The 23,612-nt window shown below is 47.7% G+C and overlaps 1 protein-coding gene across 2 annotated transcripts; it reads left to right on the top strand.

The window, feature by feature from the left end:
* Positions 1 to 3,379: 3,379 nt before the first annotated feature.
* SINHCAF (SIN3-HDAC complex associated factor) lies at positions 3,380 to 22,163 on the top strand. Of its 2 annotated transcripts, XM_082308097.1 has the most exons (7): positions 3,380 to 3,498; positions 9,758 to 9,831; positions 13,947 to 14,094; positions 16,174 to 16,273; positions 17,231 to 17,357; positions 18,760 to 18,910; positions 19,792 to 22,163. In XM_082308097.1, the coding sequence occupies exons 3-7, from the start codon at positions 13,967 to 13,969 to the stop codon at positions 19,952 to 19,954; spliced, it is 669 nt and encodes a 222-aa protein (XP_082164223.1). In that variant the 5' UTR covers positions 3,380 to 3,498; positions 9,758 to 9,831; positions 13,947 to 13,966; the 3' UTR covers positions 19,955 to 22,163. The 2 variants fall into 2 exon arrangements, with proteins under 2 accessions (XP_082164223.1, XP_082164224.1); XM_082308098.1 differs by lacking the exon at positions 9,758 to 9,831 and having other exon boundaries at positions 3,420 to 3,498.
* Positions 22,164 to 23,612: the final 1,449 nt, after the last annotated feature.

The raw sequence follows: 23,612 nt of genomic DNA, 5'->3' as shown, positions 1-23,612 counted from the left end.
TTATAGCCATCTGTCATTTGGCCTAAAACATAAAACAGAGGGGAAAATCACATTTCTTTATTAACCTGTTTGCTTTAAACTACCAGTTCTGTGAGCATTTGCACCTTCAAAAAATTAATATGCTGTTACTTATATGGACAACTGGTGCGAGCAGGAGCTAAAGAACTGATCTGTTGATGGTATCTCCCTCTGAAATTGTACTCCTTAGCAAAATCTTATTTACAACTGTAAGTCAATCAACACTTTTGCTTCCTGAAAGAATTCCTGGTAATTTTTCCAAAATCTTTTGGCCAGGCATTTAGCCAATAAAGCAAACTTTCAAATTACTCAAGTTGTAAAAACCATTTTACAGTGAAATCTCAAAGCAGGAACAGCTGCCTGGGTTTGGTTTTGACAGCTGCTCTTCACCTAACAACAAGTAGCCTATTTGTGTTTACTTATTCATTAATATTGAAAAATAACACAATAGGACGAGATGTCTTAGCTCGCACATGCCCTACTTTTCCTCTGTGCTTGCGCCTCTGCCTCAGCATTCATGATACATGCATGTTTTATACTTAAAAAAAACCCCTTGTGGGTAGCTGTATTATTACACCACTGACTGATTTAACTTCCCAGGTAAAATAATTAAGATCCTGCCCAGGAAAGGTACCAGTTTAACTGGAACGCAGCAACGGGCCCATTAGTTTTCCAGAGACAACAAGCATTCTTAAAGTCAATAGTTTTTAGAACTGACCCGGATGAGAACAAATCCTCTGGTCTAAAGCTCCCATTCCAGGTTACCTGTGATCTCCATGAAATCCCATATTCCTCCTTTATACCAAGCTCTGAGTGGAAAGGAAGATGGTTAATTTTTTAAAACAGAGCCTTGCCAAATGAGGCTTTACCTGTAGTGTAAAGGTGCCTGCATTGTTTCAGATGCCTGCGTCTTCCAAATTAAACTCCTCAGGCTCGTTCCAAGTTTAGGGCTATTTTTCATCACCCTCTTTCCACACGCTCAGGTCAGACAAGGCATCCCTCCGATGACGTGGGGAGCACAAGTGAATTGCTCAAGTGGAAGGGGCTAGAGGAACCTTGATGAAAGCTCGTTAACTATTTAAGTGCCTTTTATTTACTTGCAAGCTGGCCATCAGCCAAAAATGAAAAATGTCAAGTTATAGGGTAGCCCTGAAATGTCACGGCAATGCTTCAAGGAAACTGGAGGCGTTTAGAAATGAAGATTTTGACCATGGTTTTCATTTATGCATTACCATTTGGATTTCTGTGGGTAGAAGTTGTTTTCCTCTGAGAGGGCAGGAAAGGCCGAGCTGTTCACAGGCCAGCGCAGCACAGTGTTTGGAAACTCAAATCCTCCCCAGGTTACAGCATCAACTGTTTCCATTACTGCAAGTTAGAAGCCTGTGCTCTCCACTGAGCTTTGGGGCTTGCATGAGATTTGGAGCGTAAGGGCATAAAGCTGTGAAATAAATACCTGAGGAGTCGCCCTGCCCCTGGTTTGTGTGCAATCAAAGCCTATCCTGAGCCATTCTGTTAATGTTCAGCATGGTGGGAAGGGACGGCAGCGATTGACAGGCACCAACAGATCAGTTTTGTTCAGCTGGGCGCTGAGAGGCAGCACATTGCTTGATACCTATGAGGATTCTCCTTGAAAATGCCATTTCATTCTCATTTGAGGATTTAAATACTTTACTAGATGGCACTGGACTAAAGGGAACGTCACTGCTGGGCCTTGAGATGTGTGGAGAAGAAAAAAATGGGAAAATAATGGGAGAAAATCTGGGAGAATCACTCCCTCAAAACAAAGAGGCAGGTAAAACTAGACACGTTGTATGCAAACAAAAGTTGGCAAAAGAGCTGGTAGAGTTCCCTAGACTAGTCAAAACCAGTAAAATCATATATGTATTTTGAGAAATTATTCAGCACTAGCTACGCCTGTGTCTCACAAGTTCAATGTGATTTGGTTTAGCTGTGTCTGGAAGGAAGCACCGGTAACAAAGGCAGCACGCTATGATCATTAAAAAAAAAAAAAAACCAAACCAAAAACCACCTCACAGATAAACCTGGAAACTGCCTTGTGAGAAACCCTCCTGCGCTTGGTGCCCAAATGGACTGGTTTTGCAGCACTGAGGAAGGAAACGGTGTAGAATTGCCAAGGATTTACCAGCAAGTGGAGATGATGTGAGGTGCTCGGACCTCCTTTTTCAGTAAGGAAAAGTAGCCTGTCCTGCTCTCAAGGAAATCCCCCGAGGTTGGCTAGCGCTGCTGCTGGAAGCAAAAGGATCATTTCAGCAAGCGTTCTCGGTGAGTTGCTAAATCTGTGCCTAAATTAGGCTTAGACTGGAAAGGTCACTATCAAGATAAAATCACTCATTATAGAAACACTCATGCCCATTATTTTAATATTTTTGAGTATTAAACAACAACAACAACTGCACGCTGTGCCTGAGCTGCTGTCGATTCTGTGGGAAACTTTTTATCTTTTAAATAGTTTGCAAGAAGGCATTCAGCATTTGGGGCTTGGTTCGCGCGTAAGCCTGGGAGGGAGCAGCTTGTGGTTTTATTCCAGTTAAGAGGCTGCAATAATGGTGCTCCGTCGGAAGGGCCGGCCTGCTACCTTGCGTATCCCACGCTAACCCTTCCGACACAGTTAGTTAGTTGTTAAAGGAAATCTATTTCAACATAACCCCCCAGCTGTTGCGTGAGGCAGCTCTTCCCAAGTTGCACAAAAAGCGTGCACCGAAGGTTGCGACGATGCGCGTTTTTAAATCGCTCGTTCTGACGCAGCAGGAAAAATTGCACGAGCCACCGACGATTCTTCAAGCACGTTAAAACGAACCCCACGTGGAAAAAAAAAAAAAAAAAAACCAACCCGAGACCAACAAAAAACTTCCCCTCTCGCTCCCGGAGCGCGCCGCGGTTCAGCGCCGTGCCAGCGCGCGGCGAGGCGCCCGTTACGGCGGCAGCGCCGCTGCAGAGCGACCGGTGCCCCCGCAGCGCCCGGCTGCGACGCGGCGCGTTCGTTTCGGCTGGCGGCCTGCGGGGCGCCGCGGGCAGGCGGGCTGCCGGGCGCTGCGGGGCGCCGGCGGCGGGCGGGCGGGCAGGTGCCCGGGACGGGCCCGCGGGGGCCGGGGCCGGGGCCGGGGCCCGCCCACCGCCGGCCGGGGGCGGGGCGGGGGAGCGGGCCGCGTGCGTGAAGTCATCTCCGTCGTCACAATGGGCAACACCTCCCTCCTCCCAGGCTTCCCGCGCGGCCTTTCTCCCTTAAAAGGACAATGGGGCGCGCAACGCGAGAGGGCTCGATTGAGGAGAATGGGGCCGTGGGAACGGCGCGTGCGCAGAGCGGCGGGCGCCGAGGGGAGGAGTGACGGGGGGGCGCGGGCTCGCGCGCCCGCCCGCGCTGGCCGGCAGAGCGCGGAGAGGGACGGGCCGGGCGCGCAGCCGCCGCCTTCGCCCCGCACGGCACGGCACGGCGCGTCTGTTGGCGGGCACAGCAGAGCGGTGAGTGGCGGCTGCTTCTTTCTGCTCGGGCGGGAGGGAAGAAAAGTACAGCCGAGGCGGAACGGGAGGTTTAAACCGGGTTTTTTTTTGTTGTTTGGGGTTTTCTTGTGTGTGGTGTTGGGGTTTTTGTTGCAGCAGGCGGTGGTTCCTGCGAAGTACGAGTTACTCCCGGAGCCTGCCTTCAGTTCTGCCGCGGCGAAAAGACTTTGCCGCCTGAAACAGTTTGACACGCATGGCTCCTGTGCGCGGCGTTTTCCCCCTTTTCTTCAATCAGTGGAGTTTAAAGGAGGTGCTGGCGGGGAGGAACGCCTCCGCCTTGTCGCGGACCCGTCCCGAGAACTCTGACTTTCCCCCCGCCAAAGTACGGTTAAAGCCCCGAGTCCCAAGGAGGGAGGGCAGCCGGGTTCCCGACGATTTCGCTCCAAAAGCGGCCCCCAGCTGCGCAGCGGGTTAGGGGAGCCGGGCTGCCTGGCGGTGCCGGGCTGCACGGCGCCCTTCCCGGGCCGCGGCCGCCCAGCCTCGCCACGCGGGCTGCGGGCCCCGCCGGCCGTGCCTCTCGCCGCTGCGGAGCGGCTGGCGCAGGTGCGGCCCCGCACCGCGCACCTGTAGCGCCGGCGCGCACGAGTTGGAGCCGGCGGGGGGCACGGTGGTGGCCGCCATCCCTCCCTGCCTCCCCCCCGGGTCTCGCGGGGGGAGAGGGGGCAGTTGTTTTCGTTTCGAGTCGTCGCTAGCATCGGCGGGGGGGCCGGGGTCTGTGCCCGCCCCGAGAGCGGGGGAAACGTGCGGGCTGGCGCGACACGTGCTGCCGGTCGCACGGGTGGCGGCGTGGGGCCTTCCCCGCCTCGGCGGGCGCCCCGCCACCGGCCCGGTGCGCGGCGGGACGGGGCGGCGACGGCGTCTCGCCGCTCTGGCGGCGGAGCGCGAGCGAAGGTCGCCCTCCGCAGCGCGGTGCCGCCGCCCGGCAGCTCCCAGCGCCTGGCTTCCGCGGGCCGCGCGCGGGGCGGGCGGGTGCGCGCGGGGCGGGCGGCGTGCCCCCGGCGCGGCACGTAGGCAGCGCCCGGCTGCAGGGAAAACAAAGGGCTCGCGTGTGCGGCGGGCGCCGCGGCTCCCCGGCGCGCCGGGGGAACGCGCTGCTCGGGGGGGGGCTCGGCCCCGGCGGGGGGGGGGGGGGGTGTCGGTGGGGTAAAACTTGTCCCGCGGGGGACGGCGCTGGGTAGCGGCTGGCTGCCGGGTTTGGAGGACTTTGAGGGGCGGTGAAACTTTGGATGCACGCGCGCTCCCCTCGGTACCGCGCTGCGCGCGCGGCGCGGGCGGGCGAGGGGGCGAGCACCGCCGGCCGCCCCGGGGCTGCCGCAGGGCCGGGGGTCCGTGTCGCCCCCGCCGCGGCGTGCCCGCGTTGCTGGGAGGTCTGCGACGGCCCTTTGAAGTGCAACTGTTGCCATGTTTGAATTACGTCAGGGCCGAGCCATGAGGAAACAGCGCGGAGCGGCGGGGGGACGGGACGGGATCGGGGCGGGGGGCGGCGGGAGGCGGCCGTCACCCTGCCGGGGCAGGGGTCGGGGTGCCCGGTGGGGCTGCGGCGGCTCGGACCCCGCTTCCCGCCGCTGCCCCGCACACACACACCGGTGCCGGATGGGGCGGCTGCACCGAGACCGCGTGGTGGGGCGGTGTTTGCAGCGCGGGGGCCGCCTGGCAGCGCCCACCCCCGCGCTCGGGGCTTTCCTCCCCGGGGCGCCGCCTTCCCCTTCCTGCGCTGCTTCGATTTATTTTGAATTTCATTCGCCTTTCGGCAAGTTGAACGCCTGGCCGCCCCGCGGCGGGGGGGCCGGGGCCGGGGCCGCCCGCCTGCGTGCTCCCGCGGCTCCACCTGGCCGGCGGGGCCGCCCGCGAAAGTAGGTCGGCCGCCCCGGGAGGGGGGGGGGGTGTCTTTGTTCCCGGCGCCGCCGCCCGCCGCGGCCCCCAGCCGCCGAGCGAGCCCGCGCCCCGCCGGCCGTCACGGGCGGCAGCCGGGCGCCCCGCCGTGCCCGGGGCCGGCGCTGCCACGCGGTGCTGGGCGGAAAGCGGCCGCCCCCCGCACCGCCACTGCCCCGGGGCCGCGGGAGCGGCGCCACCGGACTCTGCCTTTTCGGGCGTCTTTTATCACTGTTATTTCATTGTTTTTTTTTAAAAAAACTTGCCGTTTCGGGGCGGGGAAGCGCTCCCGGTGCGCTCTCCCTTTCACGAGACGAAAGTTGCCGTCCGTTCCCCCCCCCCCCCCCCCCCGTGCGCCCGTCTCCGGGCGCGTGCAGCTGGAGGGATTTAAAGGGGGCTGCGGAACCGGTTGCTGCCGCGGCTGTGCCTGAGCGGGGCTGCAGCCTGCCCGCCCGGGCCGCCCCGGCGGCTCCCCCCGGCTCCTCCTGCGAAGGGCCGTGTGCCCGTCAGCTGACGGGCGCTCCTTTGGGCCCAAATTATTCACTAATCGTTACAACTGCAGACAAGTTTGGAGCTGTGCCCCGGCGCTGTAGTTGTGCAGGCAGCTGGCGCGGGACGCTGCCCCGCAACCTGCGGCTGTGAGCCTGAAGCACGCGTGGCTCGGCTGGGCTGGAGGCAGGGCCCCGCCGCCCTCCCCTGGCGGGGGGGCAGAGGAGAGGAGGAGGCCCAGGGTCCTGAATTTGAGCCCCGAACTTCAACAGCATCGCATTTGCGGTGGAGGCCGAGTAGCGTGCTTGAGCACAACCTAATTGTAATGCGCTCTTTTTCATTTTGAATTTTAGTTTGGCGCTGGAGGAAGGTGGTAGGTTGACAGCCGTGGAGGCATCTGCTTAACCCTTTTACAAGGCAAGGCGGGAGGGTGGTGGTTCCTCAGCAAACCCCTTTACTACTGTGTGCCTGCTTCCAAAAGTGAGACTGTTTCTGTCAGTCATGTGCAGGGTGTATACTGTGGAAACCCCCTTCTCCCCAGTCTGCACATAGCCAGATTCGCTGTGTAGTTTACAGCTTTTTTTTTAATAAAAAGATTGCACGAACTCTGCAGTGTAGAGGCAGACAGTGAACTGGAGGCCTTTCTGCTGACACTAGTGGACACTGAACTCCTTTCGCACCCAGGTAAATTCCACGTTTCTTGGGATCTGTGTTCCCTGGGAGAGAATCGGCAAGTAACAAGTCGTGGGATTTTCAAACACACCCACAGGCATGCAGCATCCAGCTCCCACTGAAAGTAGGTGGGATTGAGTGCCAGAGCCTCTGGGAAAAATTCCTCCTTGCTTCTCTCCCAGCCCGGAGATTCTCAGAGAGGAGCTAATTGCTTATGTTTGCAGTCTTCCCTTTAAAAAGAAAACATCACTGACTTCTTAGAAGATGATGATGTTAAAAGACCTGATAAATTCACACAGGTTAAAAATAAAGAACATAAAAACTGTGACGGTTTGTTCTCTTACTCATGCTGAACAGCTCTTTCTGTGTCACCAAACTCTCTGCTTTGCATTGATTCTTAACACCTGGTGCTTTGTACCTCTGTCATAACGAGATGAATGACATGCACGGTCCTACTTGACAACTGACTTCTCCTTCAGACTTGCACCCCTTCTAGCACTTGTTTTTTAACAGAAAGAAGCAGCTAGTGAGCTGGGGCCTGAAAACTGAGTGGTTAAGCAGAATGCATGGGCGGGACTCCATTTTGTGACTCAAGCCTTTGCATTTCTGTAGAACGTGCTCAGTCCAAAGTCCAAGTGAAATGACCAGTAATATTACTTAAGTACATGGAAATGTATCCTTTTTAAAGAAGTCACTTCAGCTATTCTGCTAAATAATTACTACTACTTCTGTTCAAATCCCCATCAGGTATGTTAACCTCTTTAAAAAAAAAAAAAAAAGGTGCCCCAGAAACCCCTCCCAAAAGTGTTGACTGTCTCATGATTTCAAGTGTCTGTGATGCTTTTTCAGTAGCAGGTGGTTGCAAACAGCATCATAACAGCTGCAGTGACTGTACTCAGATAAGCATCGCAGGCTGAACTCCAGCACTTGCTTGAGAACATCCCGGGTTTTCCTCGCAGGGCTCCTGATCAGGCTGAGGGTGGTGTTAGTTATGCAACAGGAGTTTGGGGGGGCGGGTGGTGTCCTCTTTCAAGATGGAATGTCTGCAGGTGGGACAGGTTTGGGATTTTTTTTTTCTTCCCCCCCTCTATGCAAATCTTACCGATGACTGTTTTCATGCTTTGGCCTCTCCCTTCTGGAGCACTAACCGCATGGCAGTTCAGAGGAACACCCAAGTGGCTTAGCCTTTCATTCCTCTTGTCTAAATGGGTTAGGTAGTTATTTCCCACTGAAGATCAGCAGGTAAGTAGGCTCCTTTGTGACTTGACTGCTTCTGAAAACTGCACTGAGATGAGCTTGTGACCCAGCCAGAATGCTGTGGAGGCTCAAACATGGGAAAGAAACGTCCAGTTTGATTTTTGAGACGTGCTTGGTAATTGCTGCCAGTTGCATCCCGTGTGCTAAGATTTCACTGCAGCACTGAGCACACAACGGTAGCTGCGGACAACTACCAGCAAAAAGTTACTTATTTTGGCAGAGGAAAGATTCCTGAAGATGTAGTTTTGACCTTTTACTGGTTTTGCTCAGCTCATCATGTGAAAACTCCACAGGGTGCTGTTTCATTCAGATGTGCTTGGGCTGCAGTGGCCAAATACAGCTTTCCTCCAAGTAAAGTTGTTTTGGGTGGGGAGAAGAAGGGAAGTGGAAGGAAAATCTGAGGATATAAGGGGACCAGAAGAGTGTACAGTACGCACAATTCTAAGGTTAGGGTTGTTGGAAATAAGTCACTCTGTTTTGAGCTATAAGGACAGATGACAACATAAAAAATGTTTTTGCAAATACTGAAGTTGCATCTTCAGATGACTCCAGTTAGCTCAGTCTCTTACTTCCTTGGAGCATTCTGGCTTTGGGCATGTTAAAATACGGTTTTCTGGGGTCCAATTTTAACTTCTATTCCAAAGTTTCTTTTTGCAGCATGTAAACTCAGGGAGGAGGTATGTTTACATTGAGTCTCTGATACAGATCAGCTCCCCTGTTGATGTACAGTTCTCTGTCCTACAGTTGATTTTCAGTAGAGGTATTGCAGTTTATTTCAGCAGAGGGACAGGCCTAAGAATTTATTAGCGAGACAAGCAACTCTGCTGCTGGCGCCACAGACAGCTCTGGAAGCCTTTTTCGTGTGTGTGCATGTGCCTGGGTGTATGTGCTTGCAGATGTAAAAGCCAGAGCACGTATATCCTTTCTATATTAAGGCGTTTGTTTCTTTTACTTTAGAAGAAAAAAAATGTCCTGTTTTGGCTATGTTTCTTAGTTCCAATGAAAAGCTGTAGAGATGAGCATTGTGAAAGTTTTACTGACAGGAACTGGCTGCATCAACATATGTAGGCTAGACCGTATTTTTCTGTAGCCTAATTTCAGGGAGGCTCTACCAAGGCTGTTTTGTACACAGAAGGGGAAATCAAATTACTTGCAGTGATTGTCCTCCTCTCTGACAACATACTGGCAGTTTTGGGTTGCACAAAGGGTGAGTAGAATGCTTCAGGGTCAGAGTGAGGAGATGGGAAGAGAGGAAGGTATTGAGTAGTTGGACTGGCATCCCTCTGCTCTCCCATAACCCCAGGGAATGTTTCTCTTTCAGCTTTGCAAGAAGCAGGTGAGCATGTTCCTTCCGACTGGCCTGATAATTGTGTTACAAAGGGAGACATGCCCGCCTTCTAGGAATTCCTTCCTTTCTATTATAAAAGGTTTTCATTCTTCTTGGGTGATCAGAAGGAATCTGGAAAGGCAAATGAAAGTGGCTCAGCTTTTCTTATTTGAAAAATCTAAAAGAGTTCAGAAGTTCTTCCCTAACTTGAAAGCTTAATGAGCATCTGAAGCAATACCTCCTTTTAATTTAGATCATCACATTAAATTTTGTGAAGAAAACTAAGCACCAAATTCTAGTCCTGACAGGTAACGAAAGCATGAAACCATTTTCACATGTGTGATGCATGCTGCTTTGTACCAGCCTTTCACAAATGTAATAAGCAGGTTGTGGGTTTTTTTTATTCCCCACCTACTTTACTGTTCTCTGCTTGACTCCAAATTTTTTGCAAGACAAGTCTCTATTTTTGATGCTGCTTTTGCAAAAATGAGAGGGCGGAGGGATGGAGAGGACTTGTTCCTGCAGTCTTTTCCAAGTCCGTTCAAGTTGCTAAAGCAGTTGCTTAAAGCAGAACTTGGGGAATAGCAACTTCTCCTTTTGCAGGGGGACCAGGGAGGAGGAGGAGGAGGACCACTTTTCCCCTGACCTGGTGGAATACTGCTGCCTTACCAGTGCAGGTAAATCTCCATTTCTGCAGAATGACAAATATGCTCCGCTAGGATTTCTGATTCTTTGCTGGTGAGCTGCCCCTTTCACTTGTGTGTAACTGCTGATTTAAAAGAAGTCATGTATTTCAGTAACATGCTTAAATTTGATGAAATTATCTTGTGTAATGCTTTTTTTGCTTCCGTGGAGCTACATTCCTACTTGCCATCTTTTTATCTGTCCCAAATTTCACGTGGTTAAACTTCCACAGCTAAGATGCAGGCGTTACAGTAGCTGGCAGTCTAACTCCCTGGTTCTAATTTGAGATCTAAATTGCAAAGGTTTCCAGTTAAACCTTTTAAAGAGCCCAGTCATATGTACTTCTAAGTACACTTAAGTCTATAGAAATGTAGTGTCAACTCCGGCACTAGACACACAATTACAGTTTAGAATGGAAGCTGAGACAGAGAGCTTTAAGTTTAGCAGTGCTGATAAGTACTTCTAGGCTCAAATGCTTCTGTATTAGCTATTAAGCTCTCCAGCTGACAGAATATTTAGTGTATAATGGTCAAATGGCAACTGTTTAGGATTAAATGTGTAACTGGACTGACGCCTTCCATTTATAACTGCACTTCGATGCAGTTGTCAGAGAAATCTGTTTTACTTGTGGTTTTGCTACTAGCTCTTCCCCATTCAGGCATGATATATGGTAATACCGTTGCTGACCATTCATCAAGTGGGAAACAGATGGCACTAGTTTCCCTTCTATTGAAAGACTGTTGAAAGGCTGCTCCTGTGAGAATGGCAGCAACGATGCAAAACACAATATTTTCAGAATATATGTGTCTGATGCCAGCCTTTGCCAGAAGATTAATTGTAAAACATGCATCTTGTTCTACTGTGGTATAAATACCAGCTGGTGACAGAAATCATCTCAATCAGCGCCTGGATTTCTGAGAGAAACCAAGTTAGAAAGTAAATCAAATTGTTGAGATCAGTTCTGTGTCTTGCCCTGCAAAGGTCAAGATATTCTTGCTGCTTAAGTTTTGTGTCTGCAGTCAGTCTTTGACTTGCTAAAGAAAAGCACCAGGCCACAGACTTAATGTTGGGGAAGTCAAGCAAAATCTAAAATTGCTGTTTGGTAGTTGGAAATTCCCAGGTGAACATGCCATTGGGTCTCCAGGGGCTTGTTAAACACAGCGTGCTCAAGAGACTGTTTCTTGAAGAAGCACATCAGATGCTAAGAAACAAAATACATACGCTTAAGTGTTTGCCTAGACACTGTTGTTTATTTGTCTTGACAGTCCAGGGATGCTAACCCGATTTGGCTGTGCATTCAAGTTCATTTGCTACATGTCCCTGAAAACGTACCTAAGCAGAAGCAGAGAGTGGTTCCGACTCCAACCATCTCTCAACAAACCCATTCAGCAGGCCGCTAGTTGGATACCTTCTTTTACTTACTACAGCTGCTCCTGGCCTTCAGGCAAATGCTGTGCTAATAGAGGGAGCAGTGAGTCTCCTGAGAAGCCTGGCAGCGTTTGGGGTGACTTTGCTGGATATTTGCACAAATCGTCCTTGCGAGAACCCAGCCCTAGGTGAGCTCCTTGTGCTGTAAATGTGCACGAAGAAGAAAGGAATACTGCACCTCAAGCCTGTGGCAAACAGCATGAGTTGGGACAGGAGGGGAGGGAAGACTTGTCCTTTCCATCTCTCTCTTAATTAGTCCCTTGCTGTCAACAGGCTCTGCGAGGGGTTTGGTCAAGACAAGGTTTTTGGAGAGTTGACTTGTCTTTCTACGTGTTTGTGCAGTAATAATGGCAAGGAGACACAACCTCAGTGGGCACCAAGTGGTCTTGTATTATAGTATGCTAGACTGAAATGTAAACGTGAACGCTTTCAGCTGGATACGGGTTCCTTAATGGATTTTGTGTGAGAGTATTAACCAACAATATTAGATAGAATTTTTGCTTTTCTGTTGTTCTCAGGAGCCTGGGAACCTTGTGCAGAACCTTGTGTGTTTATTTTGCATGGCTGTCAGGCTCTGATCTTCCCCGCTGGGGGGGGTTGTGTTTTTACCCCTGTGTGGAGGACTGCGACTAGGCCTGGGTGGTTCACTAGCTTTTGCTGTGGTCCTGCAAAAATGCACAGGATCTCTTTCCCCTCGCGTGCAATCTCTGTCTGTCAGTAAGGTAAGCATGATGCTACCACGGTATGGCCGTTTTGTGGAAGCATGTTTTTGACCTCATCTGAAGCTGCTTTTCAAATTATTTTATTGTTGTAATTATGTTGCAAGTCCTGGTGCTGTAGACTGAAGATTTCAGGTTAATTTTCTCTGTCCCCCTGGAGGATATTAGAATTATGTCCCTTACCTTCCTGCAGGTGGAAGATTTGGGGACAGATCCCTATGCCACATACATTCACCAGTAACCTGAGTTGGGTTGCTGGGACTTGGCAGTCCCTGGGACTGAGAAGTGACTGGGAGTTCCCTCTTGCCAGATTTGCCCAGAAGTGATGGAGTTGCTGCTCTCCCCAAAGTCCTGCCTGAGCTACTGGGTCTTTCAGTAGTATTTGTGGGGAGGAGAGGTAGTTTTCTGTTGGCTTCTACAAGAATATAAAAACTTCACCTTTTGTTAAGGGAAGAGGGGGAAATCTTGTGTTATTTGCATGGCTCTGTCTACTTTTAATTTTTTAAAAGCAGAAGTTCTCCGCGGTGGGAACCCGTTCTCATGGAGCTTCCTGCAGCCGGTGGCCTGTCCCCTCTCGAACAGTTAGTGTATGATAAGAAGCAGCAGAGGTGGCTGAGGCAAACCTTGCACTGTGGTCTGTTGAAGGGCGAACGTCTTGGAACGGTCCCCACCTGTGTTGTAAGACAGATGCTGTGTGGCCTGTGAGGACTTGCTGTGTGTCCAGGCCCAGCGCCAGGAAAGCACCGGCTTTGCTCAGTTGTTGGTTTGTTTTTTTGAGGCGCTGTGGGAGCTCTGTTTGCTCTGACAGCTTCTCATGCCGTGCCAGACTGTGCCTCACAGGAGTCTGCACTGGGGAGTAACTGGTGCCTGGGGAGAACTGATTTGGTGGCGGGGACATCATGTCTTGAAGGGGTCTTTGTTGTGGTGACTGCAGTAAATCCACTTTGTGGATTTTGTAACCAACTTTAAAAGTTTCTGCCTGGAAAACACCTCCACTGGATGTTACCTGCTCTGATAGCAAATCCCAGCCCAGGTGTACTGCAAAGGATAGGCAGACCTCTAAGAGCAGCATGGCTTTTGGCTTTCTGAGACGGTGCTGAGTTTGCAGAGCTGGTGGTTAAGAAGAAACAACTTCCCTGTAAATGGAGTACCTTTTGCTCCAGCGTTACTGTCGGTGGCTGGGATGTGTGGTAGGCACATGCTGAAATGCGCCCCAGGGTCCTGCTCCCCAGCCCTTTTCCAGCTGGGTTTCCTTCCCATGGAAAGCAGGGCGGGGAGGGCGAGAACTGAGCCTGTGCTGACACGGAGCTGGGATGTGGCTGGGATGCTCACCCAAGCCTGAGAGTCAAGAAGTGCTCCTGGGTCCTGCGGTGCAGACGTGGCCATTGAGGGCTGGGTGGCACTCCACCCTGCTGTTTTTAGAGCGGCTTTTCAGGTATGTCTGCCCTACAGCCTAGAGGTATGACTCCTACTCACTTTCAACAAAGTTTGGCAGGGATGTTTCCAACAAACACCGGTGATGATGACAGGTAGTTCAGGTGACCCAGGGTTCCGCTGCCAGCTCCTTATCCAGGGGCTGGGGCAGGTTCACACAGCCTGTCCTGCAGCCTGTTGTGCCACATCCCTTGGGCTTTCATGAGCCAAGTCAGCTGCATTCACACCTCTGGGTTGTGCGGTTGTAGATGTGCCCTTAGAGTAGAATTGTGCAGTAAGTGAGCTTGTCATGAGTCCTGCTGGGTATTGCTTAATATTCCAGCTGTTGTTAATTATTTCTTTTAATAAGAAAGTGTGTTCTAGGTGCATCTGCTCTTCTGGGGCAACACAGGGTAGAGCTATGGCCTAATCTAGCAGTTTCCCATCCTGAACTATAATTTACTTTTGGTTTGCCCAGTGAATTGCCCAAGTTTTTCTTTCAGTATCTAACAGTGATAAGTAACACCAGTTCCTGTTTGTTTTCACAGGCTACAGCTAGGAGGAAAAGATGTTTGGCTTTCACAAACCGAAGATGTATCGGAGTATAGAGGGCTGCTGTATTTGCAGAGCTAAGTCTTCCAGTTCTCGTTTCACTGACAGCAAACGTTATGAAAAGGATTTCCAGAATTGTTTTGGGTAAGATTCTTTCTTCCGTCAACATTGTGGTCAGTCATGGTGTTGATCTCAGGGCCACAAACCTGACGTGCTGTCCCGCTTGCTCTGAGAGGCTGAAGGAGTAGGTTGGGGGGGGGAGGCTGGCTTCAGCTTCCTCACAGCTTTCCTGGCCAGGCCAGGGGGGGCTGGATCCTCTGCTGCTGTGTACGGTACCGTTTGATTGTCGGTCTGCTGTTGCTGCCAGGGGAGAGCTGCTGTAGTTCCTAGCAGCAAAGGGTCAGGCTCATGCCTCTCCCACCTCACAGCATGTGCAGGGATTTAGACCCCTCTCAGGCTGAGCGTTTTGCACATGTTGCTTAGGGGTATAAATTCCCACACAAGTCAGTAAACAGCACAGGTCCGCGGAGGTTTTCTGTGGCTCTGAAGATTCAAGAATGTTAAACAAAACTTGATGTGTAAATATTTAGCACTTCCAGCAGGGCTTATGCACAGTACCTTGTTTCAGGTATTGGTGCCTTTGTTCAAATAGGGCATATCAAGATGTTATTAAAACTTTTCATTGGAAGCCCATTCTGGTGGAAAGTGAGCATCAAGTAATTAGCTTCCCAATTAGGTAATGTTGCACGTAATGTTACTTGAAAGCATTGGTAAGCAAAACTATAAATACCAGTGATTTCTTGTACTAGCTGCTGTGACCTTTTAACTTTTTTGAAATACTTCCTAAGAACTTTGTGTCTAAATTTGTGTCCCTGAATTGTCAGCAAAGCAAATTATTCTGTGATAGCTTGTAATTATTTTTTACTTTGTTTATTTCAAAACTTTTTTCTGAGGCAATAAGAATTTCTCCTGTTTATGCTGTAGTTTTCCATTAAATTATTTCCCGTGGAAAAGTCTGTTGTCAATAGATACTTTCTGCTTTTTCTTTCTAGTCTTGTTGGATTACCTCTCATCAAAACCTTAGGCCTGAGTGGAAATTTCATGCATCATATTAAAAACTATATATACATATCAGTATTGCTGCTCTTGTCTCAAGTGCTTAACTTCATATGTGTAAATTTTTGCAATCTTTAGAAATATTTCCCTCTCCTCCCCTTTTTCTAGAAACACTCCTTTTGAGTGTTGAAAGGACAAAACCAAAGCTTTATAGTGCTTTGTATTTACCATGTTTTTTTGTACATAAATCTGGTGCTGACAATTTTCCTTGTCATATTTCTTGGCTACTGTCCTTGGCAGTGGAAAGACTATGTGAAGGCCCATTGCTTTTTTTTTTTTGTTAACTACAGTAAAGAAGCTTGCAGTATACCAGGGCCTTTGGTCTTGCACTATCTGAAATATGTTTGTCAAGGTAAAAATGCAGTCTTAACACTGAGCAAATAATGGCTTATCTGAGCCTGCCCTGTTCATCTATAAATGCTTCAAAGTCTTCCCATTTAAACAGCTGGAAAATTCCACAGTGTATCCCCTTTATACTTTTTTTTTTATCGTGGATTAGCAGTAGAGATTATTTCTGAAGAAAGCTCGTTAAAGGGAGCGAGTATTGCTGTCATTCCAGTGAATGCTGTTTCTGAAACCTTATTCTACGTTTACGCAGGAGTGTGTTCGGTGGTATTTGTTACTCATCCTTGAAGCTCTGTGAGAAAGTTAAGAGCTGAATAAGCTTCTGTCAGATCTCTGAGGTCTGTTCCCAAATGCACATTCAAGGAATATGATTATTCCTCCTCCTTCCCTCTCCAGTCAAACCAACCAACCCACTGGAACTGTATGTTCTTGGTTGTTTTGGTTGGTTGGTTTGTTGGTTTTGTTGCTGTTGTTTTTTGGTTTTTTAAACAAAACCAACTGAAGGTGATGGGACTGTTGGTTTTAGTGCCCCTCTGGAGGCAGATGGCACCACCTTTTATTTCTATATGGAAAAGTGCTTTCTGAAAGTGAGACCTGGTCTTTAAATGGCAATGTTTGAGCAGCCCAGATGAATTGTAATGCCCGAAAAACAGAAATTGAAAACCCTTCTTTTCTGTCAATTTTCATGCTGCTTGCTGTTATCAAGTGAGGGGCTGCTTTTATTAATTGCTATCAAGTGATTTTTGCTTTTGTTTTTACCAGGCTCCATGAGGCCCGCTCAGGAGATATTTGCAATGCCTGTGTCCTTTTGGTGAAAAGATGGAAAAAATTGCCAGCAGGATCCAAAAAAAACTGGAATCACGTTAGTCATTTATTTCTCCTCCACCCCAAAACTAACTTGTCTCTGCCTTAGTCTGTCATGCTAGAGAGGGGAGGTGCTGGCAAGGATTTGGGATTCGCTATTTCCCCCACACTTGCCCTTCCCACCCTCAGCATCTCTAAATCCTTCCTGGAGTATTTCCTGTTACATGGCTCTTATCTGTCTTCGTTTGGTTTATGTGCAAATGGTGATTATGCAAGCCCAGGATGGAGTCACAGACTAACTTACCTTGTAATTCTTTGTTTTCACAAGCTCATAACTTTGTCCAAAAGTCTCTCTCTTATGACACTGAAAACATTTCAAATTTGGCCTCTATCCAAAATTGGTCGCTGTTTTTAGTTTTGTTTTTTTAATAGTTTGAACAAGCAAGGTGACTTGCTTAAGCAACACATAAATCAATGTCGCTTAGTCAGATAATTACAATGACTAATATCTCGCAGCTATTCCCAGTCATATATTCTGTTTTGATACATCTAATTCAGTTTGGGCCTAGGGCTGGGAAGATGATCAGGATTCTTTGTGTATGTTTTAATCTTTATTCAGGAAGCCTTGATGGTAATGGGGAGCCAGAGCTATGGTTATTATTACCACTAGCTTTATTCAGAAGTTAAATTGATGATTTTTTTTTTTTTTAAAAACTCCAGGGCAAATGCTTGGCAGACACTCTTTATTGGCTTAGACAACTGTTGTCTTACTAAACTGAATTTGTCAAAAATAAGAAGGTGGCAAAAGTTGAACTGAATGTGCTTTTTAAACTAGTTTGCTGCATTTTCCTACAGACTCTTAAAAAAAAAAAAAAAAGAGTGTCAGTGCACAGAACTGCCTTGGTTTAACTAAATTGGTTTTGAACACCTTCAGCTAAGTCAGTACAGATACCTTGACTAGGGCAGTATCTGAGCATGATGCAGAAGTATTATGCATGCATTTTCTGCGTTCTAGGTGGTAGACGCCAGGGCTGGACCCAGTCTTAAAACAACATTGAAACCAAAGAAAATGAAAACTCTGTCTGGAAGCAGAATAAAGAGCAATCAAATCAGCAAACTGCAAAAGGAATTCAAGCGGCACAGTAAGTGGATCCAAAGAGATTTTGGCCTACCCTAACATAGCTTACTGTTAACTGGCCAAGCTGAATCACCATTTAGATTCAATTGTACGCTCACACATTTGGGTGCTCCCTGTTTTCACAACTGCTCATCCTCTGAGGGCTTGGGGAGGGGGCGGAATGAGGAGGGAGAGCTTGTGTGCCACGTGGGCTGCGAGACAGAGGTGGGGAAGCAGCGAGGGGGAGTGGGGAGCCTGGCTTGAAAGTGTAGGCAATTGTAGCTTGTGTCCCACGCTTAAATGACATGTCCCTAGAAAGAACTTCTTAGGCAAAAGACCCTCATTGAAACTGAAGTTGGAAGAGGTTTCCCTCTGCTCTCAGTAATGCGCTATAGTCATTTTCAGCTCTCTTTTCCCATGAAGCACTGTTCTGTTGATACCACTATTGGTCTTTTTCTTCCATACATGTTTTCAACCCAGGCTTTCTATATAGCCTAAATTTCTGCCCCCCCCCCCGCCATGTTTCCTTTGTATAGTTTCCTTACACCTTTCTCTGCCAGTCTCGGTGATTTCTTTCCCCTAGCCCTTAGACTCTTCAAATAGATTTGGATTCATAGCTTTCCAACAAAGCCATCTGGCAGTTAAGCTCTAAATATATGTCGGTACTTTTAGGTTTTTCCTCTGAAGCAAACCTTCCAGCTTAACTGTTACTGACTTAGTCTTCTTTCTCTTTCAATTATCCTACCTGGCCTGAAGGAAAAGCTCTCCAAAGAATCAGTAAAGGCGCTGACCCAAAGAGCTTGTATCTCCTCATTCAATGTGTTATAGTTAATCTGATTGTGTTACTGTAGGTGCTAGAGATGATAACTACAAGGTAGGCTAGTAGACCCTCTGTTAAGGTGTGAGTCTGCACTGTTTCAATAGCTTGTAGTCTCGATCCAGCAAAAGCTCCATACTGCCTAACCCATTGCACTAATGAGAAGAGCTTTGCGAGACGTTAACTGAATGGGTAAGAAAGGAGATTTACAGTGAGAGAGAAAGTAGTAGGTCTGAAACACAGATCCCCGTCGTCTTCAAGCATCTTCCAGTGATTCCAGAGCAGGACTAGGACTTTGTCCAAAGCATGGCCTGCACAGGCTATGTTTGAGAGCCAGGAACGGAAGCCTGATCCTGAACTTCTTTCCAGTCCCTTGTGTACAAGGACTCCCTCCAGTTCTGAGGTCTCTCTCCCAAATGCTGATGGGTAGTTTCTCTCTTGAAATCAGCAGGGGCAAGTGAAAAATGGGTTGTCGTTGTTAGGTTTTTCTTGTTAATTAAAAGAAGTCTGTCTCTCTGTTCTCAATACGCCTGCGACCTTTTACAAGGCAGGAAGAGGATAAGTTGTTGGATGCATGTCCCGATTCTTGCATTTATTCTTTCCCCTACAGATTCCGATGCCCACAGCACCACTTCGAGTGCCTCCCCAGCTCAGTCACCCTGTTACAGTAACCAGTCTGACGATGGCTCTGACACAGAGATGAGCGCCGGGTCCAGCAGAACACCAGTTTTCTCCTTTTTAGATCTCACATATTGGAAAAGGTAAAAAGCAACAGAACATGCACTCTGTGCAGATAGCAATTCACTTCACGTACACAGTGCTTGATTCTGCTTCTTCAGGAATTTGCTGCCGCTGAACTTAATTGTTTTAAGTCACAGAGTATTATACAATATCTGTCTGTCTTTGGAAAGAAATGCCATGTGTTTAAGACATTTTCCCCCTATCTCCCTCCAGTTCCCTAAATACTAATGCAGTTGTTGAAAAATATTTTTATGTTTTTGGGAGTAGCAGATAATATTCCTGGCTGTCATTGTCTTGTCTTAAAACTGCTCTGTAGACGTGATGTGTTACCAAGTACAACAGTGCTCTCAGCTTGACAGAAAACATAGCATTTGATTTGGTTGACCTGTGATGGTAGTCATGTAAAAAAAAAAAAAAAAAAAAAAAACAAAAAAAAAAACCTGGAGTGGGAGGAAAACCACAAGATTTTCTGGGACCCGATGAGCTTGTTATCTTTTATTGCCTGTTGTGACACAGCAATCTCTTGTTTAGCTAATTGCTCTATTGAAATTGTTGTGACTTTGCTGCTTCCTCTCAAATAGTGTTTGCAAGTGCATAGTAGTCAAGGTTAGTTCAGCCCAGATGGTTGTGTATCTGAAACTTCTCTGGGAAGCAAAATGGGAGACTTAGTTTTGTATAGACATGGGTTTGTTGGGGTTTTTGCCTTCTTTTTCTTCTTTTTTTTCCTCAAAGCTGTGTTGTGGATTTAGACGCAGACTTGTTTTCTCTTTCTGAGCAGTCTTTTCCCTCCTATCCTCTGAGCTGGAGGCTCCAAAAAGTAGTGTCTTGGGTCAAACTGATTTTTTGCATTTCTGTATATTCTAAACACACAAACTGTCTCTCTCCCTGCCATTTTTTCCAGGCAAAAGGTCTGCTGTGGAATTATTTACAAAGGGCGTTTTGGGGAAGTCCTCATAGACACTCATCTCTTCAAACCTTGCTGTAGCAATAAAAAGTCTGCCACTGAAAAGCCAGAACAAGAAGGACCACAATCTCCAGCAATCTCCACCCAAGAGGAGTGGTGACTTCCTTGGATAGCTGCAGAAGGTTATAATCCTCTTATTCTCTGGAAAAATACTAGAAAAGTGACTGTTCACTTCGGACACCTGCTATGCTGCCAAAAGACTGTTCCCTAGAACTGTTTTGGGTTTTACTGCTACAATTCCACAAACTCTGAAGCCAGTTTGTATCCTTTCAGAAAGACTGTACATAATATTTAAGATGCTATGGAACACTTAGCAAAGCTGAATGCTGCTGCAAGGTTGTCTAATCTTTCCCCCCTCTTCCCTCCCCCCCGCCACTTGCTTCACAAGTGAATATGAGGATGGGGTTTTGTATATTAAAGTATATGTAGTTCATGTTCCTGTATTGAAAGAAGCAGTGGTTGTAAGGCTTTTTTTTTTTTTAAAGTTGGTTGGTAACCTCCCTTAAATCCCCAAGAAAATATTTCATTAGACATGTATGAGTCAATAAGATGAACTAATACATAGAAATGTTATAAGTCACCTCTCTAGTTATATAAATATATATTTTTTTAAAGGTGTAGAGATCTCACCCTATACTACTGACGTAACAAAGACAAATATTTCATCACTCCTATGTGACACAGACTGGTAAACTGCAGACATTTCTACTACAAGTGGTAGTTACCTGAGAAGGCCCCCAACATAAAGTGCTCTTCAGAAGGGGTGGGAGAGCTCTCCTCCTTAGCTAAGGAGGAAGATTTACCTAAGAATTGAACATGGCGAAATGGGAGGCTACTTCGTTTTAACCCAGCAGCAGACACCCTGGGCTTCATGTAGTAACTGACTGGTGATTAGAGGTGGACCAAGAAAACCTCTTGATGCCCAAGTTAGGTGTAGATGATGGCCAAAACTGCGTAACTGCTATCTGTTGGCCCAGTGCAGCTGAAACGTGACCACAGACCAGGCTTCCTGCTGGTTTTGGACCTGACATAGAACCAAACCCCTCGCTAAGCAAATCAGGCTCTGGTCCAGGGACATAATCTGATTGCAGCCTTGGGGTCTGGACTCACGCTTGCTGTTTTGGAATCCTTCCCCTGCAGTGCTTCTCTGTGTTTGGGTTTTGGGGTTTTTTTGTTGTTTGTTTAAACAACCACCAGATCAATGCTTTTTGTGAATACTGAATATGAAAAGTTCTGTTAAGAATGGTGCTGTACTGAATCGAGGCAGCTGTTTGCATACGCACTCAAAAGATAGTACATGGATTCCCAGACAAACTCATGTGCAACCATTGTGACGCTCCTTCAAATTCCACTTTGCCTGTAGGGTGGAAGCAGCTTCCTGGAAGAGTACGCTGCAGTTTTAGCTCCCAATTGCTTCATGTTCCTTTTATGAAGGTTTTAACTTGTGTAAGTTGGGAATTCTGCTTTTTGTTTGTTTGTTTCTGTTTTTGGGGGGAGGGGGAATTTTTCTTACTATTACTTTTTTGGAATATTCTACAATGGATTGCTACAAGCTTTCCTTTTTGTGAGAGTCATTGGCATAATACTGTGGTGGGTAGGGCTTAGGACTGGACTTCCATGTAATCTCACTTCCTGAAATGGGAATGCTTAGCAAATGAAAATATAGGTAGGGAAAGATGTGTAGGTTTTACGAGGAGCTTCTACCCTCAAAGCTTTTTTTTTTTGCTTTTTTTTTTCCTCTCCTTCCGTTGGGTAAGCCAACCTCTGGAGAGAAAGATCATCAGGGGAAACAGGGCTTTGACTTATCACAGCCTTACAGCTTAGAGCTTTCATTGGTCTTAGTTTGCTTTTCTTGAAGTCTCTGAGATCCTGAAGGGAGGACAAAGCTGCCTACCTTGCTTTCATCTGCAACCAAATAGAATAATAGAATCATTTAGGTTGGAAAAGACCTTTGAGTCCAACCATAGATATAATGGATACTTGCTTGTATAATGGCTTAACTGGGCTGGTCATGCCTAACAAGGGCTTGAGCAAGAGTCTGAGCTGGTTTTGCAGACACCTGCTTTCATTTGAATTTGTGTTTTCAGCATCAGTAATTCTGTACACCTAAGGCTGCAGTATTGGTGGTAGGATGTGCTCTGATACGGATCATCTCTTCTGTATTTATTTATTTATTGCTAGATTTCAACTGCCAACTGCTTCCCCTACTCCCTCCCACCTCTTCCATTCCCGGTAGTAATGCAAAATGAACTGTATGTAGTCATGCACTTTGTATTAATGTATTAGAAATCTATGGAACCTGTTTTGTACTTTTATACTGTTCAGACACTTGTAATCCAAACTTTTTTTTACTAGGGTAATGAATAAATTTAGACTTGTTTAGAAAATAAACAACTTCTCCTCTGTTTATTTTGGCTAGTGTTTGAACTAGCCCAGGCAACGCATGTTTCTATTTGAACAAGAATTCAAGACCTTTTTTTTCGGGGGGTGAAATAATTCTTTTTCTATTTAATTTGGAAGGAAGAGCAGAGCAAGGGAAGGAGCTGGTGTTTATTATGATAGACAGCTGTCTTGGGGCAGAATCACAGAGCTTTCCCTTGGCACTGCATGTGTGTCAGGCGTTCCTTTACTGGGAATGGGTGGTGCTGACATTTGGTGTTCCCGGGGGGCTTGCTCTCTGTCTAGCTCACTGGCATTCAGCGAAAGCCAGCTGAAGCAACAGTGTTAAAGGGCTGGTGCTGACAGCATGTGGAAACATCCCTTTCCAGATCCAGCGGAGTCAGTGGAAGAGACTACTGCTCCTCTACTGAAGCCGCATCCTGGAGCGTTTCTTCCCACGACAGGCGTAGTCAGCTGGATAAGCTCCAGCAGACTGGTGGGAGCAAGGTCTTTGGCAGGAGATGGCAGTGAGTAGCTGAGTTTAGGAGATGATGAGGCTATGCCCTGATAATGGGGAAAACATTGCAACCTTAAGCATCATGGCTTGTTGCAAGAGACTATTTTGGACTTTAGTGGAGATACCGATTCATTCCTGCTGATATGCTGGCTATTTTCTTATAAATTGAGCACGATGGGATTCAGAGATTCACGTAGAAATCATTTCAGTGAAAGCTCCGCATAGACTGCAAGACCACATGGTTTTAGTACGATAACATCTATTTAGGACATATTTACATTATCTGCTGTAGATGCCTAAATGTACATTGGGCGTGATTCTGTTCACCTAAAATGAAAAGCTGTATGTAACATCACTGAAGAGAAGCAGCTGCACCAAAAGGTGGTTTAAAGCAGGTAAACTTACTATGTAGCCCACTCCTCGCAACTTCCACCCTTTTTTCAAACAATGGATTCCTTTTCCTTCTCTTTACATTGCTGCTACCATGCCGGTGACTCCAGGTACTGTCTGCGTAACCTCCGGGTGCTGAGAACATCCATGTTGATGGACAGAGGGCTTTTTTTCATGGGGCAGATAACCTAATGGAGGGCTACAGCTGCAGAGGAGGAAGCCCCCGTTGGGGCGGCAGGACTTGCCATCTTCAGAGCAATGCGAAATAAAATCAGGAGGCAAAATGCTGGGTAAAGCCCTCCTGTGCTTCACCTGAGTCAGCTGTCACAGTGACAAGTGTGACATCTGCTAAAATACCAAGCAAGGATTATGAAGATGCTTTAGAGAGGATCGTATTATACTCAAAAGATGAGAAAAACAAGGCATGTGACAGGAAGGTATTTCACTGGAGGTCACCAATGGACAGGGAGCA

The sequence above is a fragment of the Platalea leucorodia genome (assembly GCF_965183815.1).
Source record: "Platalea leucorodia genome assembly, chromosome: 4".
Lineage (NCBI taxonomy): Eukaryota > Metazoa > Chordata > Aves > Pelecaniformes > Threskiornithidae > Platalea > Platalea leucorodia.
This window is presented reverse-complemented; position numbering and strand designations above follow the sequence as displayed.